This window comes from Orussus abietinus, unplaced genomic scaffold (genome assembly GCF_000612105.2).
Source record: "Orussus abietinus isolate OABI.00-Male unplaced genomic scaffold, Oabi_2.0 scaffold423, whole genome shotgun sequence".
Lineage (NCBI taxonomy): Eukaryota > Metazoa > Arthropoda > Insecta > Hymenoptera > Orussidae > Orussus > Orussus abietinus.
In genome coordinates, this window is record NW_019395107.1 from 1 (window position 1) to 19,908 (window position 19,908).

Here is a 19,908-nt window from a genome sequence, read left to right on the forward strand (position 1 = left end):
TGACATTTGGGAAAAATAACTGATTAGAGTTTTAATAGTATGAAAGTACTATTGTATTTGGCAAAGATAATTGATTTCCATTGTTGAGCTATTTTTGTAATTGAAACCGAAAATAAAAATGTATTTGGCAAAGTTTTTTTTACACCGTAGGTGTTTTTTGAAGAGATTTGACTGACAAGGAACATTCCCAAGTGTCCGCCCCCGATCTTATTGATTTTCATATATGCTGAAGAACACAAAAATCTAAGAGACACGTGTTTTTTTATATCTGCAATGGTCCACATTTAAGAGGTGAAACAAGCCCCCCAATATTTGGAGACAATTCGATTTTTATAATAATTTTCGTAGGAGCAGTGGAGGGATTTCGACAAAACTTGGTATAAACGTATTCTCTATAAGGACGGTGAAAACTCAATATTGTCCAGCAATGCTACACCCCCCCAAGGGGGTGAACTACCCTTCAGGCGACATTTTTTGTAATATCTATTAAACAAGTACTTCTATTTAAGTTCTACTTACGCGATGTGATTGCTCACAAAAAATGAAGAAATTCGTGTTTTTTGCTTTTTGCCAATAAACATTAACACATCGGTTGTAAACAATGAATGTAGGTGGTATACGGATATATTCCGAGTAGCTTTAGTGGGTTATATCGTGACCAATTCATTGTATATAAATCTTGTGAATGTGCTAATTCCTCAAAATGTCCTTGGTTTTCATAATGTGGAATTATTTACGAATATCGCTAACTCTATTATCGTAAAAACAGTAAAAATCCAATTTGGCCGTCTCACCAAGGAGATTGTATTACTAGTTGGAAACAGGTGATGACTGCGTCATCGGATCTGTTGCGAAACTATTTTAGCCTGACTTTTTTTTAAATTTACTTATTAATAATTGTATGTTATGAAAAACAACATTTAGAGGAATTAGCACGTTCACAAGATTTATGTACAATGAATTGGTCACGACATAACCCAATAAAGCTAGTCGGAACATACCCGTATACCATCTACATTCATTGTTTACAACCGATGTGTAAATGTTTATTGGCAAAAAGCAAAAAACACGTATTTCTTCATTTCTTGTGAGCAATCACGTCGCGTAAGTGGAACTTAAATAGATGTACTTGTTTAATAGATATTACAAAAAAATGTCGCCTGAAGGGTAGTTCACCCCCTTGGGGGGGGGGGGGGGGGGGTAGCATTGTTGGACAATATTGTGTTCTTATACAGAATACATTTATACCAAGTTTCGTCGAAATCCCTCCACCGCTTCTACGAAAATTATTATAAAAATCGCATTGTCTCCAAATATTGGGAGGGTTGTTTCACCCCTTAAATGTGGATCATTGCAGATATAAAAAAACACATCTCTTAAATATTTATGTTCTTCGGCATATATGAAAATCAATAAGATCGGGGGCGGACACTTGGGAATGTTTCCTTGTGAGTATGTATTAACACCTCATGACGAAAGGAATGAAGACGTTTTTGATTTTATTTACAATTTTTTAATGATCGAAGTACGCTTGAAAATATTTTATTTTAATTCGCAACCATAGAACTTTACTTCTTGAGGTCTGTCATATAAGTTCTGACAAATAAGTTCTTTCATGAAGGTAAGGGGACTTCAGGATATCGATTTTGTATCTTTGGTAAAAGTGATTACTTTTCGAACTTTCATCTCACCTAAGCTTATTTATTCGATTTTGTAATCTTTGGGTTACAATTTGTATGGTATATGTAATAAAAATGCTGAAAGTGAGCACCATGGAAACTAGAGACCAGGAGGACGCAGTGTTACAGAAATTTCCTCAAAATCGGATACGGATCTTTCTTCGTTGGCGGAGCCACGTTCGCTTAGGGACCACTACTTGAATAAAGCACGGGCATGGATTTAAAGACATACAATTGCAATACGGTTATATTGTCTATATAAACTGAGATGAAATATTCAATGTATATTTTACCTATAAAATATTTTTATGAGCATTTATTTGTGACATATGAGCCGCTCAGTGCACACATCGACTAACTCCACTTTTTGAAAAATCTTAAATTTAGGTATCAAAGCACTTGGTATAGTCATAACTTTTTATATTTATAATATCTTTCCTGATTAATAGAGATTAACCCCATTAAACGGTAAAATTTTGTTGGGCATCGAATAATAAGTAATTTATTTCAGAAGCCATTTTGATTAACTCCGTACTCTAATGTAAATCGTAGACGAATACCTGGCAGTATAGTATTATTGGATTATCTGTTGCGGCCGTACATCGACGCTTTTTTTTTTAAACAGCCGAAGATGCTTTCCCCCTTTCAACAATATGAGTAATAAAATCGCATCAGCAAACAGATATAAAGAAGCGCAATGCAGACGGTAGTTTGTATAACAGTGATCTCTCACGCTGAATGTTACTGTATGCTTCACCAATATTACACGGACTACATATTTTTTGGTCTTTTCAACATTACTCCTTGACTATTTTTAAAGAACTAAATATTATACCGTTATAATCAAGGTGAGTGAAACTAATAACAATGTGGATGTGGAACGCAGGGATGATTCTTCAATACGATTTATCAGCAGGAAGTCTGGTGCACGAAGACGTTTATCGTGTTTCTCGGATTCATCTGATTGCAACAGTACAAATTCCCCAACAAACACATCGATTGGGAGGAAAAGAAGTCGTAATCCTGATAAATGGGCACAAAATTTACAAAAGCATAACGGAACAAAAGGTTGGCATACAGGAATAGGGGAGGAAATTTAATACCTGCAAAAACATTTGTCGATATAAAATGCAGACGATTATTTTTTGGCTATTCTTTCTTATTAATTTTATATACCGTTAGATGAAAACTATATATAACTGTATTTATTATAATAGGAATTTTAAAAAAGAATCTACATTACTTCATCGCATTTCTCAACTTTTTGTTTTATGGAGTTAATCAATGTGTGCACTGAGCGGCTCATATGTAAGTACTGCAATTAAAAAAGTTTTGGCTCATGTAGTAGAACGTCAAGTTTTCCAATTTTTCAATTTGACGAGTCTTCCGCGTGGCCTGAGATTTACGAGATTGGGTACTCCATGTTGGTCCCTTAGCCATAGCGCTGCCACCTACAGAGAAAATTTCAAACAATTTTCTTTATCCTTTTTTGCGTACATGGGTTTCCATAAGGGACCCTATGCAGTTCGTCCTCTTGGTCACTAGTCTCCATGGTGAGCACCTTCCGCAAGTTTGTAATTATCATCAAGGTGAATGTATGAGATATTTTAGGTGAGAATACTCGACAAGAAATTTCGTATTGAAATTACGAGATATGAGAGAGAGGAACGATAGATTCAGCGAGAGCGAGAAAGACACAATGACAAGAGCGCGACATAAAATATGCTTACGTAAGAGACTCAAGTTAGTAGAAGTTAGCATGGTTCACCTAGCCATATTGATGATACTTGATGACAAATAGGAAAAAGGTGGATGGAAAAATGAGAATACCGAGGAGAACACCTCGGTCTAATTTAGAATCAATTTCGTATGAGTAAGGTTAACAGTAATGTTTATTATTAACACAAATACTTTTTTATATTATTATGCATCACGATACATTAGCAGTAATAAATATTTGTTGTTGCTCTGTAACATTCATTTTCAACTCTTCAATGTATTGTATATGAAACTTGCAACTCACCACAATTTTTGTTCGTACAAAAAGATTTCGCATTTTTACTGAAGTATACAAAATCGAAGAATAATCTCAGGTGAGATGAAAGTGCCAGAAATGAGCTCTCATACCAAAGATAACTGGCGAGCATTGACTGGTTTCCTTGCGGATATGCTGCCGTCAATGGCCGCGCGGAATACGCCGTTGAATGGGTGCAAAATGTGAATTGTTGCGAGCGACAAAATTCTTTTTCCAAAGAAACATTTAGAAGCAAATAAAATTAAACCAAAGTAATAAAATATTATTCTGAAACATTTCTCAATTTCTTAACGATTCAACTGCTTCGTCCTTTGAACCAAAGTATACATATTACAAACTCGTAGGAGGTGCTCACTTTTAGCATTTTAACCCGATTCAAGTTACAAAATCGATCCCCAGATCTCGACAAGGGCGCATCTAGGGTAAGTCCGGGATAGTTGGATCATGTTTTTTTAAAGTCATTTTTTCTGAAACTTCGCAATGTCTAGTATTTGGTATATTTTTTTATAATATGTATATATGACCTTGAACAATTGTAAGCACTTCTCCATCTGTTACAATAATCACACTTGAAGTTATGTTTTTCTTTTTTTTTACTCGGTAGTCCATCTATCCCGGGGGTACTCGGTTTAGATGGACCACCTCCTAGGGATTGATGGACCTCTGGTATACGTTACTAAATCAGGGTGTAACACAAGAAATACATGTTATCAAAGGTATAAACATTGTTTATTTCAAAATATAAAGTTATAAACTGCTTGAAAAGTGATTAGTATAGAGTTATAAACTATTTGAAAAAGGATACGTAAATTTGATAGTCAATACACTTAGAAAATATAGGTAGTCTGATATATATTCACATGGTTCAAAACATTTAATCATTCTGCAGTCATCTTCTTTCCATTTCCATTTCCATTCCATTTCCATTTATCCATCCATCCATCCATCCATCCATCCATCCATCCATTCATCCATATATCAATTTATATAGAAAGTAAAGCCCTAATAGGAGATATGGTCCGCCTATCCCAGGTTTTTTCAAGCAGTCCATCTATCCCAATTGTCGGGGATATATGGACCAGTTTCCCGTCCAGACAAACAACGCTACCGGCACGTCATTTTAGGTCAAGATTGTACTCAAGTATACACTTGAGTTATAGGATTGATCTTACGTCGAAATCATTTAAACTAACTTAACCACATATCAAATAAATCCAGTATAAAATATTTTTCAACTCACCAAAAGAAATAAACAAAGGTTTCTTCTAAAATACGCATGAAACTCATAAGCAAAACTAAGTGTGGTTCCGTCTACTCAAGAAGAACAACTTCAGATAACGACTGCAGCGCTGCTGTGACACCCCAGCCAAATATTCGACTAGTCCGTCTATACCGGTGGTCCATATATCCCGGACTTACCCTATCTTGTTTTCTAGTCGATCAGAGTTTCAGCCAATCGCGCGAACACGTTCACCGAAAATTCAACTTACTTCGAATGGTGTATACGATTAGTTAATCACACTAAATAAATGTTGTGGAACGTTTACGTTTTCAATCCATGATTACCTCAGATGTTAACTTTAACCTTCGGTTAGGTAATCAATGATTTAGCCGAAGTTGGTGGAACCAGGCACTAGACAGGGAACTGTCTCCATCGCTTCGAAATCTATTTTCACAGGGTGCGGAAACGTACTGAGCAAAGCGACTGGTCGAGGTTGGGGGCGCATCAATTGCAGTCGATAACGATCTCCTGTGATAGTTTCTTTCGGTTTGAGCAGTTCATAATAAATGACACCTTGTTGATCCCACCAAATGCAGAGAAGAAGCTTCCATGGATATTTGGCTTTGCGGACGATGTTGATGCATGGCCGGGCTTACCCCACGATCTTTTACGCTTAGGGTTATCGTACTGTATCCATTTTTCATCGCCAGTTACGATACGATGCAACAAACCTTTTCTTTTCTGCCTTTGAAGCAGTAGTTCACACGTGACAAAACGCCGTTCGATGTCTCTCGGCTTCAATTCATATGGCACCCAATGTCCTTGCTTCTGGATCATTCCTAACGTTTTTAAACGTTTCGAAACCGTTGTATCATCTACTCCTAATGATTTTGAAAGTTCCGCTAACGTCTGACATGAGTCTTCATTCAGTAATTCCTCTAATTCTTCGTCTTCAAACTTTTTCGGTGCACCAGTGCGTTCTTTATCTCCAAGGTCAAAATCATTATTTTTGAAGCGTCGAAACCAGTCTCTACATGTCGTTTCCGATAAAGCATGTTCACCGTAAGTTTCAACAAGAATTCTGTGTGCTTCAGCTGCAGATTTCTTCTGAATAAAGTAGCGCAATAAGATTCCCCGCAAATACTCTTTATTTGGCACAAACTTCGACATGTTTGGAACCAAGTAAAAAAACTCTGTTTACACTGTAGCGAACTAACACACACTGAAGTTGTGGATGCGTTACCATCTGAAATGACATGCACATAGTTCTGATAACGCCATCTGTTAGAAAACAGCGAGAACTTATTCAAGGACCTAATATTTCCGGAATTGACAGGTAAGACAAGCGCGATAAGTGCGAGGCTCGTCGAAATTTGAAATTGGACGTCCGGGACGGAGGAATTCCCGAGGGAAGAGACGGTCGGGTGATATAAATCACATCCATCATAGGGCAGGTGTACATACGTCAGGCAAACGCGTTCCCTAGATAGAGCCGCAGGCTCGTAGCCGACGCGCAAACAAATACAAATTACGCGAGAGCCTTGGCTCCCGTGTTTTACACCTCGACGCTCGTGTTTCTCGGGATCCGCAATGGGGTGGAACCCGACCTCGCATGCCTCGTCTCTCCTCATCAAAGAGCCACGCTGTGTGGACCTAGAGACGCGGGCGAACCAGGCGCGGGCATAAACAAAATTTGCCCGCGGAACACGTGCGTTCGTCATATTTCAAATTCATCGTGCGCGGCCGTGGCAGTCGCCATTAATGCACGCCGACGTTGCCTACTTTATGACCACGAAAGGAGGTAGATCCTGCGATGGACGTGCGTCAAACGCACGTCGGATACATCTTGGCTTAGCGTGCGTTTATGCATTGGTCGTACCGTTACCTGTACGCGTTTTCAACACTCTCCATCGAGCTCGATCATTTCTTTCACGACCAATATCTCATTTCTTCTTTTAACTTGCGAACTTTGAACCTATGCGTTAGTCGGAAGGGCTCTTTGAGTGATCGTTGTCTCGTTTCCTCGGATGTCGTTTATCGTTCTTCCGAGACTGGTGTGTGGTAAAGTTTTCGTTTTTTTTTTTCGTTACCTAGATTTTTTGTTAGTTTTCACCGTTGTTGCTTAACTTTATTCAGCAGAAAATGTCTATTGAGCAGCAAAATTAGCATAAACATTGAAATCCTCGACCTCAATCTTAAAATTGCGTTACAAATAAACCGAGACTAATACAACAATTTGGGGTGAAATAACAAAAAAGAATCAAGGTTTCTAATGAAGCAATTATACTCCGAATGAATTAGTATTTCTTGAGGTTATGAGGCAGAATATCGGAGTTGATATGTGGAGATATTGAATAGAGAGGGTGAAAAAGATCTAACATTTTTGCAATATAGAATTGCGCTTATTTATTTTGATATATAGGGGAAACCGGGGCAAATCGACCTACTGTCTCGGTAATACTTCAGTAATTGTGAGGAAGATGATGCGAATTTTCCAACATATTATACATCGAAATGTAGGGCATGCATTCAGGTACAATAATTGCACTCCCAGATTCTTTAATCTTTTAAAAATAATTAAAGAAAAAGTTACTTATGCACGTCGGCGCGATTAGTCAATTTGCCCTGTACCCGGGGCAAATTTGTCAGGGTATATTGACACGGCATATAGATCCGCAAAAAATTTGCACGCAATTGAAAATAATATGTTGCATGTTTAAAACTATTGTTTTCTTTCTTAACAGTAACAAAATATACATTTATAAATACGCAACAACCATTTTAGAGTTTATAATCAATCTTTGCGATGCTTTAAGGTGAAGTGAAACATCCTTCAAACCAGTCGATTCGAATACAACACTTTTTTTTAAGGATATTAGACCAAACTGTCCGAAACTTTGACACGTCACTCCTGATCATCTAAGAATTGTCCTGACACATTGAAAATTTGGATTTTTTAACAAAATTTTTTAACTCTTCCCAGACCAGAACCAAAATGGCGTCGAGCCCTCATATTTCAACGGATATACAGTTATCGAAGGCTCTAATATGAGAATCGAAAGGGTCAAGACAATTTTACGACAATTTAGAACACTCTGGTAATCGATACACTCGCATTTGAACGGGATAAAGGCAAAAAAAGTGTTGTATGCGCTTCTTTGCAAAAACGATGGTAATACGAGGTCTCAGAGTGAAAATTTAATTGACCTGGAAATCACAGATGGCGCAGAGGGTCCCTCCGCAGTCAATTAGGGCCCCAGAAGGCATGAATCCAGAGGATTTCTGGAGTTTTACTTCGATTTCTGTATAATTATTATACGAAAACGACAGGTGTAGTATGCCATTTAGTACAATATTCAATGTAATTCGCCACAGCTGTCAATATAAAAACGCACGTCGGCAACGTAGGCATTTAGAAAAATCTTCTTTATCGACGTTGATCAAGTTCCTCGACTTGTTTCACTTCACCTTAACTCTTTCTTACGACTTTATGACTTGCTTAAAGAAAATAAAATGTTCTTACTTTGATTAGTACATGCTAAAATCAAAAATGTGTCGGAAGTGTTAAATAAGTGCTAATCAGAAATTCTTACAAGACCTCGTAAATCACAAAAAATGCACAAGAAAGATGGCAACTGGTCTGTACCCATTGAACGCCAAACCTAACAGTTACGTAACTTAAAACTCACAAATAACATAACGTTTGTTACAATGTAATAACCTAACAGTTACATTACATAGAGCTAACTAGTTACATGACATTTGTTACGATGCAGTAACGTAACAGTTATGTAACATGGAGCTAACGGGTTACATAACATGTGTTACTATCATATCTATATAAATGTAGCGTAACTTTGTTACTCTCATCTTACATTATGTTACTGTCCTAATATTACTGTGTATATGCAGCATATATTTGTAACAAAACAGAACTACATTGGTGCTACTGTCATTTATTTGATGACATCATCGGCATCGTCATTGTCATAATTCATCGTCAAATGTCATAAGATTAATATATATCATAATTTGTTTACTACTCGTATGAAAAAATGTGACTTTAATTCATACGCGCATATACATTATCAGTCATTGTTTGCTAGTCGAATGAAATCCTAATTGTCTTTAAGTAAAACCAGATAGTTTATCATTACATAATTTCATTGAAAGTCTGATTTGTCATTTAATATCTAACTATCGTCAAGTACCAAAACATAAATAAAAATACAAAATTATATAATTTTGGATAAAATTGCGTGATATTTTTTATTAAATGTATGAAAAGTTAATATTATTTTAAGGTAACTGAAATTATAACATTGATATAACATTAATATAACATGTTACATAACATGTTACCTTAGCGAGTGGGAAATAATAACTAAGATCTAACTTCCATGTTACTTTTATGCTACATAACATGTTAGTTTCGAAATCGCAACATTTACCCAACAGTTATATAACAGTGTTCACTGGGGTATCGATGCATTTTTCACGATCCCACTGGCCGCATTGAATGAATTTTATCCAAATTTCTTCCTGAAAATTCAAAGAATAAGATTCACCGTGCATTAAACGTAATGTCTCAGTTTCGTCCTGGCTTGCCGGTTCCATTTCTTCGATGTTTTTTACAGACTTATCTTTAGATTTTTCATTGGGCATATGCTTCGGCTTCGCTTTGAACTTTACATTAAACGTTTTAATGTTTTTTCAATACATTTAGAGCACACCAATCTTTGCGGATTATTTTAAGTAAACTAATAAGTACTCATTCGGAATATACTTGAAGCGCAGACGATGGCAGGAAAACAGCCAGCGCGACGCCAAGAGCATGTCGATTAAGGTGAAGTGAAACCCCCTTCAAATCAGTCGATTCGAATACAACACTTTTTTTTAAGGGTATTAGACCAAATTGTCCGAAACTTTGACACATCACTCCTGATAATCTAAGAATTGTCCTGACGCATTCGAAATTTGGATTTTTGGAAAACATTTTTTAACTTAGCCCAGACCAGAACCAAAATGGCGTCGAGCTCTCATATTTCGATCAATATACAATTATCGAAGGCTCCGATATGTGAAACGAAAGGATCAGGACAATTTTACGACAATTTAGAACACTCTGGTAATCGATAAACTCGCATTTGAACGGGATAAAGGCAAAAAAAGTGTTGTATGCGGTTCTATCCCAAACCATGGGAATAAGAGGTCTCGGAGTGAAAATTTAATTGACCTGGAAATCACAGATGACGCAGGGGGTCCTTCTGCAGTCAATTAGGGCCCCAGAAGGCATGAATCCAGAGGATTTCTGGAGTTTTACTTCGATTTCTTGATAATTATTGTACGAAAATTACAGGTGGAGTATGCCATTTGGTACAATACACAATATAATTCGACCCAGCTGTCAATATAAAAACGAACGTCAGCAACGTAGGCATTTAGGAAAATCTTCTTTATCGACGTTGATCAAGTTCCTCGACGTGTTTCACTCTATCTTAAAGTTATATTTTTAAAATGTTTCATTAAGAAACTTAATAATAATTAATTTAATTGTAAACTTTTATGTTCATTTGATATTAATGTTTTTAGATCCCTAAGAACCCAGAAATGCGAGATGAATGGCTTTCAGTCATTAGTGTAAAAAACGATGAAATTTTTTAATTGAATGCTACTTCTTGCATTCGTTCTTAGCATTTCACGAAGGACTCTTTTATATCAAAGCAATTTGGAAGAGCTACATTACTAGAAAAAGGTGCTGGACCACAATAAAATATCTTGTGTACGGAAATCGGAAAGTATAATCCTATGCAAGTACCACCATGCTTCATTAAGCAAATTAATAATAATTAATTTAATTGTAAACTATTATGTTAATTTGATATTAATGTTTTTAGATTCCCTAAGAACCCGGAAATGCGAGATGAATGGCTTTCAGTCATTAGTGTAAAAAACAATGAAATTTTTTAATTGAACACTACTTCTTGCATCCGTTCTTAGCATTTCACAAAGGACTCTTTTATGTCAAAGCAATTTGGAAGAACTACATTATTAAAAAAAGGTGCTGTACCACAATAAAATATCTTGTGTACGGAAATCGGAAAGTATAATCCTATGCAAGTACCACCATCTTTTTTAAAAGAAGAATTACATAATACAATGGAGTAAGTAATTGAAACAATACTCACTAACAACTAGTATCATTAGTCTGTTATTGTGATTTATACAATTTTTTTTTTTCCAAGAGAGGTGAGCCAGCAAACTTTCGATCAGAGAGAGATCCTAAAAGAAGTGATATTTACTGATCAAAATGTCACAAACATTAAAGTAAATTCTGAAGCTGAAGCGCAAGTATAACATTTTATTCTGTCAGCTATGTCATCAAAAAGAAAATTTTTTGAAGGAGATTTTAGCATCGACGACATGGATTCTCGATAGAAAGCACGGTTGTATTTTCAGGCTGCTAAAAAGAAGATTTCATGTTTTCAAAATCGATTTCAGTTGTGCAGAAACCGATGCAAACAGCTAAATATAGAAAAAGATAAGACCCAACTGCTGATTGAAGAATTGCAAAAAAAAACAAGTTATCTCAAAGTACTGTAGATCTCCTGTTGGTAAGTTGTAGCAGAACTTAATTTTGATTTTTCCGTGCTTAAACATTTCTGCGCCTATTTTTATAATTGTAATTTATATCACTATAAACTATATTGTACATTAAATATGTTATTATCTGAAAGATTGAAGAATTGTAAATAATAATTCAGTTCAATATAGTCCTATTAGACTAATATTTGTAATTAAGATTATTTTGAAATACATACATGTATCTTTTTTACAGAATATTGTATTTTATTACATTTTTACTACATTGTATACTGAATAATTAACATGAAATGCAATGACGTAAATAGTAAATATAAATTCCACCTTCAATGGATTAATTCTCATTGTCAGATGTAGAAATTAATTTTGTTACAGTCATCATTAACCCCAACAGCACGAGAAATTCTGAAGAGAATGTTAAGTGACTATACTAGACAGAAATTCGTACCTGAACTTAGGAGCTTTGCTTTAACTTTATGCTTTAATTCAACTAGAGCGTATCGTTACGTCCGCAAATAATTAAATCATATCTTGTTTCATGTAAGTACAATTAGTAAATAGTAGCATTGATGGTTCTCCAGGATTTAATAGTGCTGCTTCGAAAATCATCCAAATGAAATGCAACGATGCTAGTCAAAAGCAACAAAAATATTGTGCAATTTTATTATGAATGAGATGTGTATTAGGAATCAAGTAGAAATCCATAGCAATAAAATAACAGGAATGGTTAATCTGGGACCATACTTTCATATAAATGCACCCAAGGAAGCAACGCAGGTTTTGATATTCATGCTTGTGGCAATTAATGATCACTGGAATATTCCAGTCGGTTATTTTTTAATAAATTCACTCAATACATTTGAAAAGAAGAATTTAGTGAGCTGTGTTTACAATTTCTACACGATTCCGAAATTATTGTAACTTCCTTTACCTTTGATGGACTCGCGACTAACTTTTCTACAGTACAATTATTAGGTGCTGATCTCTCTAACATTAATGAATTACAGCCAATTTTCCCGCATCCCGTTATTAGGGAATCAATTTGTATATACCCAGATGCTGGCCATATGTTAAAACTTGTATGCAATTGTTTCGCTAGTGAAAAATTATTAATTGATAGTGACGACGGGTATATTAAATGGGAATATATTGAAAAGCTACACGAATTGCATGGGCAAGAAGTATTACATTTAGGAAAGTGTTTAACTAAGCGACATATTGAGTGGTGGCAAGAAAAAATGACAGTCCTTCCTGCAGCTCAAATAGTTAGCAATAGTGTTGCCGATTCGCTAGAATATTCGTGTCATGATCTAAAACTAGAAAACTTCCAAGGAGCTCAAGCAACTACCCGAATCATAAGGGTCATTAACAACACATTAGACATTTTAAATACTAGAAATTTATTGTGTAAATATACATTTAAAAAACCACTCTCCAAAAGTAATGCAAGCGATATTTTATCATATATGTCTCACGTTCAGGGATATTTAAAATTAATGAGACTAACCATTGGATCAATTTTATATAGTAGGAAGAAAACAGGGTTTCAAGGTTTTATAATTGCATTAGAGAGCTTGAAAATATTGTATTATATGTACATTGAATGTGAGTCACTTATATTAACATTTTTACCGACATATACCAGGTGTATAAGCTTAAATCCGCTGTTTTTTAGTCAGAAAAGCACATGTTTCTTTCATAGAAAGCGAAAAAATAATTTGTTGAAAGTACTGGCCCTCGGTAGTTACACATTTGTCCCATCTCTCGTGCAATTTGTAGATACTACGGCAAAAAAATTCGATCTCTTTTGAGGCAAACCACTCATCAAGCCATTGTCGGTCGTCTTCATAAGAATCGAAGTGTTGCTCAGCGAGCGCGTGGCCCATCAACGCAAACAGGTGGTAGTCGGAAGGGGCCAGGTCTGGTGAATAACCGACATGGGGTAGCACCTCCCAGTTGAGTGCCTCCAAGTAGTTTCGGACCATTTTTCACGTGTACGATGGTGCGTTGTCGTACAGGAAAATCAGCTCGTCATGTCTTTGCTGATAATCCGGCCTTTTTTTCACGCAGAGCATGATGCAATTTCATCAGTTGTTGGTGGTAGCGGTAGGCATTGACAGTTTCACCAGGTTTCAGCAGCTCATAGTAGACGATACCCTGCTGATCCCACCAATCGCAGGGCAACGTCTTCCGTCCGAAGCGATTTGGTCTTGCGGACGATTTTCATGGTTGGTCGGGATCAACCCACGATTTCTTGCATTTAGGATTCTCGAAAAATATCCACTTTTTATTGCCAGTCACAATTCGATGCAGGAATGACTTTCTTTTTTGTCTGGCGAGCAAGATTTCGCATGTGTTTTGGCGTCGCTCCATCTGCCTATCGGTCAATTCATGCGGTACCCATTTTCCGATCTTTTGAAACTTTCCCATGGCACGTAGACGCATAGAAATGGCCAGTTGAGTAACATCCAATTGCTCGGCAAGCATTGGGTATCGTCCTCGTCCAAAAGTCCTGAAATTAAAGGTCCTCAACCTTCCTGGGCCTATTTTCACGCTTCTTGTCGCTCAGGTCAAAGTTGCCGTCCTTGAACCGACGAAACCAATTTCTGCACGTTGTTTCCGATAAAGCACAGTCGCTATAGACCTCCACAAGCATTCGATGTGGATGCAGCCGATTTCTTCAAATTGAAGCAGGAAAGCAGAGCTTCCCGCATATACTCTTTTTCCGGCAAAAAATTAGACATGATTACCAAAGGAAAAATGTATATTGTTGTATGAAATTGCTGATCATGTGCACTGATTATTGTTGACAGATGTCAAACTCATACAAAACAAAAGTATGGCGTGTCCATAGTAACTTAATATGCTCACTAACGCAATCTATGAGCAAACAGCCGATTTAAGCTTATACACCTGGTAAACTAAGTCAAGATCATTTGGAAGTTTTTTTTCAGTTGTTCGAGGTCATACGGTGGACATGATAGTAGGTATACCGTGCCGGTTCTGGACCCTCTCTATGTGAAAAGTTTAAACGATGTCGAAAGAAAGGCGACGGGACGATGTTCTTTTTTAATCAGATTTTCATTATTGAGATGCTACGGGAAGTTAGCATCTCATTTTTTCAACTCCTTTTTTTATTGACTAAATGGACGGAACTATTGAAATAAACTATCGAGAACTCTAGAACTATTGAGGATGCTATTAGAACTCTACTTTTTTCTTGAGATGCCAGCAATTGATATGCTAACTTCACAGTGCCAGCTGTATTCTATAGTTATTGAAATAACTGTACCGTCATTACTTTAAGTCCTGAACATGCCGCCCGCCTTCAAAGCTCGTACTTTCAACGAATGTGTGTTACTTAGCGTCGTACATTGTAATGCACGAATAAATGATTTCGAGTTGAGGATGTCATGGACCGCATTTAAGTATTATGGTGGTCTTAATGGCTAATTTCCTTATGGTTGGGCGCATTATCGGTATCACGGGGCTATTATAATCTGCTCGATGGGTAAGATACAAATTCTTGACAATGATCGTTGTGTAATCCCTTGTTTAGTTTTAATACTAGCGACACGAATGAGTCCGTCTTTCCCTGGATGAGTTTCGATTATTCTTCCTAATCGCCATTGCATGGGTGGCAAGTTATCGTCCTTAAGATTACCATAGTACCCGGTTTTAGATCCTGGGGCAGTAATTGGGTCCATTTAACGCGTTGCTGAAGTTGAATCAAATATTTGCGGCTCCATCTTGACCAAAAATGTTGCCGTATTTGTGTAAGTAATTGGTATCGTGTGAGACGATTGGTTGGTTCGTCAGTGAGATCGGGTTGTGGCAAAGATGTGAGTGCTTCATCTATTCAAAAATGTCCCGGTGTCAAAGGCACCAGATCATTAGGATCGTTTGAGATGGGAGATAGTGGTCGCGAATTTAAACATGCTTCAATTAGTACAAATATGGTGTATAGCTCGTCATAGATAAGCAATGACGGACCGATTATCTTCCGTAAATGAGTTTTAGCGGACTTTACAGCTGCTTCCCATAAACCTCCGAAATGAGGTGAATATGGTGGTATAAAGTGCCATTTTATTGAATATTGGGTCGAAACTTTATGCATTGTAGTTTGATGCTCTTCAGTCGGCAATAAGTCATTCAGAGACCGTAATTCATTATTCGCGCCGACACAATTCGTTCCATTGTCGGAGTACATGTCGAATGGCCGACCTCGGCGTGAGATAAATCTTTTAAATGCGTTTAAGAAAGCAACGGTAGACAAACTATTAACGAGTTCTAAATGAACAGCTTTAGTAGCTAGACAAATAAACAGGCATAAATACGCGCCTTATCTGATTTGTTTCGGGATATTTTTATGTTGAATGGCCCGGCATAATCGACGCCACATTTAAGAAAAGGGCGTGCAGGAGTTACGCGGGATTTGGGCAAATTGCCCATCAACTGATGGTTAATTATTGGACGTTCCCTGAAGCGTACGATGCACTGCCGTAGAACGCGGCGTATAGCATTCTTAGCGGATAACGGCCAGTACCTTTCTCTGATACCGGCTAGTAATGCTTGTGTACCGGCGTGTAAATGTTTATAATGTTCGTCGCGTATGATGAGTTCGGTGAGTCGATGTTTTGTGGGTAAAACAATTGGATGATTTTGCGAATAATTTAAATTGGCATTATGTAATCGTCCACCTACGCGAATTATCTCGTCATGATCGAGGAAAATATTTAATGCGCGTAATCGACTGTTGCGTGGAATGCTCAGATGTGATTTAAGTGCGTGCAATTCCTGAACAAATTCCTGCGATTGCATGAGTTTTATTAAGACCTTTATAGATTTGTCAAGTTCAGCAACGGTTAAATGTCCCGAGGTAACGGTGTTTCGATCCTTAACTATAGTCTTCCATCGCAGGCAGTAGACAAGTACACGTTGAAGCCGATTAAGTGACGAAAATCTGTCGAATAGTTGGCACAATTGATTGACATGAGCGAATATTACATGTGGTTGTCTCAACTCTGGTATCACTTCAGAATGTTGCTGGGTTTGTTGCGGCCAATGCGACGAATCCCTGGAGAGCCACGTTGGTCCCGTCCACCAGAATTCTGAATCTCTCAAACCGATTGGATCGCAATCACGTGAAATGATATCAGCTGGATTATCATCTGAGATTACGTGATTCCAGTTGGATTGTTGACTGAGTTGCTGAATCTCGGTTACTCGATTGGCGACGAAGGTTTTCCATCGATGTGGTTCGCCTTTGATCCAGGCCAAGGTGATAGTTGAATCGGACCAACAGAAAACTTCCTTGAATGGTATAGCCAGTGCCTGACGTACCTGGTGGATTAATTTTGAAAGCAACAGTGCGCCGCACAATTCGAGTCGTGGTAATGAAATTTTCTTTAATGCTACAACTCGTGATTTGGCGCATAATAAATGAGTCGTGTGAGCACCCTCCTGAGTGGACGTCCGGATGTACAGGCATGCTCCGTACGCTAATTCCGATGTATCACAGAAGCCAGCGTTCAGTTTGTACGGCATCCATCGTGTGTACCAATCGCGGTATCCTTATGTTGCCGAGATGAGGAAGTTGACCTTCGTAATGATTCCATGTCGTGTATATGTCCAGTGGTACCGATTCATCCCACTTCAAGTTCAGTTACCACAAACGTTGTAGCATGATTTTTGCCTTAATAGTGGCTGGACCAACTAGACCTAGTGGGTCAAAGATCCGTGATATGGTAGATAGAATTGTTCTTTTTGTAATCCCTTGCGAAGATTGTGAACGGCATACAGCATATTCGAGTTGATCCTCTCGAGGTCGCCAACACAAGCCAAGCGTTTTTACGGATTCGCCGATCTCGTACGTCGCTTCGGAGGCTGAAGATTCGATTGCGGTGACGATTGAAGATGAATTGGATGTCCATTAACGCAATTCAAAACCTGCGGATTGTAGAATGGACGTGACCTCTGATTTGATGGCTTGCGTTTCTTCGAGGGTGTCGGCTCCGGTCAATAAATCGTCGACATAGAAATCTCGAAGAATGATTTGACTTGTTATGGAAGATTCGGCTTTGTGATCCAGTGCTACTTGGTGTAAGCTTCGGATCGCTAGAAATGGTGACGAGGCCAGTCCATACGTAACTGTGTTCAGCCGAAACGTACTGATTGATTCGTCGGAATTGAATCGCCATACGATGCATTGTAAATTCCTATGCTTGTCACTCATGTTGATTTGACGGTACATCTTGGCTACATCGGCGGTGATAACATAAGGATGCTGCCTGAATCGTAGTATAATTGAAAACAAATCCTGCTGAATGGTCGAGCCAATCATAAGTATGTCATTTAGTGAATGATTTGAGGTAGTTTTACAGGAGCCGTCGAATACGACGCGTAATTTGATCATACTACTGGATTCCTTCATGACCGCGTGATGCGGATGGAAATGAATAGGTTTCTCATGTTCGTCTTCCGTCACGAAGGACATGTGATTTAATGCTATATATTCCCGCATAAACTCAACGTATTGATTTTTCAATTCGACATCCCTGCGGAAGTTTCGTTCCATTGAATAGAGGCGGTTCACGGCCGCTGTTAGAGAATCTCCTAATTGCGCGAGATCACCACGTATTGGCAACTCCACGGTAAATCTTCCATTCGCCTCGCGATAGTATGTACGGACGAAATGATTTTCACACGAGGATTCTTCGGGACTAAGTGAATTGGGTATTGAGCACTCTTCCAGATTCCAAAACCTTTCGAGTTGTCGACTTAGGGCGACGTTATCGAAGTTGACTCCGCAGAATTGTCCGTCACGATTCCTTGATCCGCCCGGACTGACCTGACCTGAGATTATCCATCCAAAATGCGTTTTTTGCATAACCGATTGATTCCTTGTCCGCTTGATTTTTCCGGCGCAAAGCAATTCCCAAAATGCGGTGGCGCCTAGTAGCAAATCTACCTTACCGGCTGTGTTGTAGGTTGGGTCTGCCAGGGTGAGATTTCGGGGAATGTTTAAACTGGATGTATCGATGTTTGTATACGGTAATTGGTCGATGATTTTCTCGACAACGAATGCGGATAACTGTATTTCATATGTGTTAAATTTGTATTTTATGGTTGTTCTGCGACACTAAACCAGCTCGCGATTGTCAGTCAATCCCCGAGGGTCGTAAATCTTCAGGCTGGGGAAGACGGGCTCGAATAGTGTTTTGCTGAAGGGGGGATTAACCGCCAGCAGCTGGTTTCGCGTTTTGAATGAAATTATTCCGAATTTTAGTGACACAATAAACTATATTTCCTTTACGGACAAGGGAAGATGCGTGATTTTATGACGTTGATCAGTAGACTCGGCAACTGGTCTTCGCGTTTGCGTTGACTCGGCAACGAAATGATTAAGTTCTCAGTTGGCTCGGCAACTGGACTTTTTGGACGTTGACTCGGCAACGTTTTTGAGATCCGATGTTGTCTCGGCAACTTTCGGTTGGTATCTACGTTGACTCGGCAACGTTTTAAGAGAGATTCGATGTTGACTCGGCAACGTTCGTTTGGTATCTACGTTGACTCGGCAACGTTTTAAGAGAGACTCGATGTTGACTCGGTCTTTTGGAATCTGCTTTTTACAAAATGTCTTAAAAAATATCCGAATGCAGAGTTCTCCCTCCAACTCGGTGGAGGGAGGAAGTCGGACCTTGAGTCGAGCATTCTCATTGGCAGGGAGAAAATTCCCGAAGGGTTTCCGCCCTCGAAGGCACCCGCGAAACGGCCGGTCACGTAGACCGCGGATTCGCGGAAAAAACCCTCGAGTGACGTCTGATCGCCAGAATCGGGCTTCGGCATTTTTAGAAAGTTAAAGAATCTGTTCGCCAGACGTCATCTCGGACCTTCGGCGAAAACCCTCGAAAAGAGACCCTTTGAGACTGCTCGGACTCGTAAGTTTTATTGCCCCCCTTTCGAGGATGGCTCGGGTCCTTCGGTACGCGTGGGAAGGACCTCCAATTTCCGTGGGCCTTGACTCGAGCGATTATAAAAGATTAAATTTATACTAATAATTAACGCGGATGGGCTGTCGACGCTCCAATGTCCATGTGACGCACTGCTGTAATTACACATAGGGAATCCGTTAGGATAAAAATGGTGTTTTCGGTTGATTGAATTCAGTGTTTGATTGCTTCTAAGATGGCGTGGGCTTCTGTGGTAAAGATGCTTGCTTCTCTGTCCAGTTTTATTAAGCCCTTTTCTCCTGACGTTGTGTCGATCCATGCTCCTCCTATGTCTTCGTTCTTTTTTGGTTTTGATCCGTCTGTATAGATTATCTTGTAGTTTGTGGGATTATATTTTTCTTGGATTTTTCAGCTGGG

At 38.4% G+C, this 19,908-nt stretch overlaps 1 protein-coding gene across 1 annotated transcript; it reads right to left on the reverse strand.

Moving 5' to 3' along the window:
- Window positions 1-14,057: 14,057 nt before the first annotated feature.
- LOC105694635 lies at window positions 14,058-17,086 on the reverse strand. The gene is made up of 2 exons (XM_012415502.1): window positions 16,086-17,086; window positions 14,058-14,217 (listed from the first exon to the last, which is right to left on the reverse strand). The coding sequence occupies exons 1-2, from the start codon at window positions 17,084-17,086 to the stop codon at window positions 14,058-14,060; spliced, it is 1,161 nt and encodes a 386-aa protein (XP_012270925.1).
- Window positions 17,087-19,908: the final 2,822 nt, after the last annotated feature.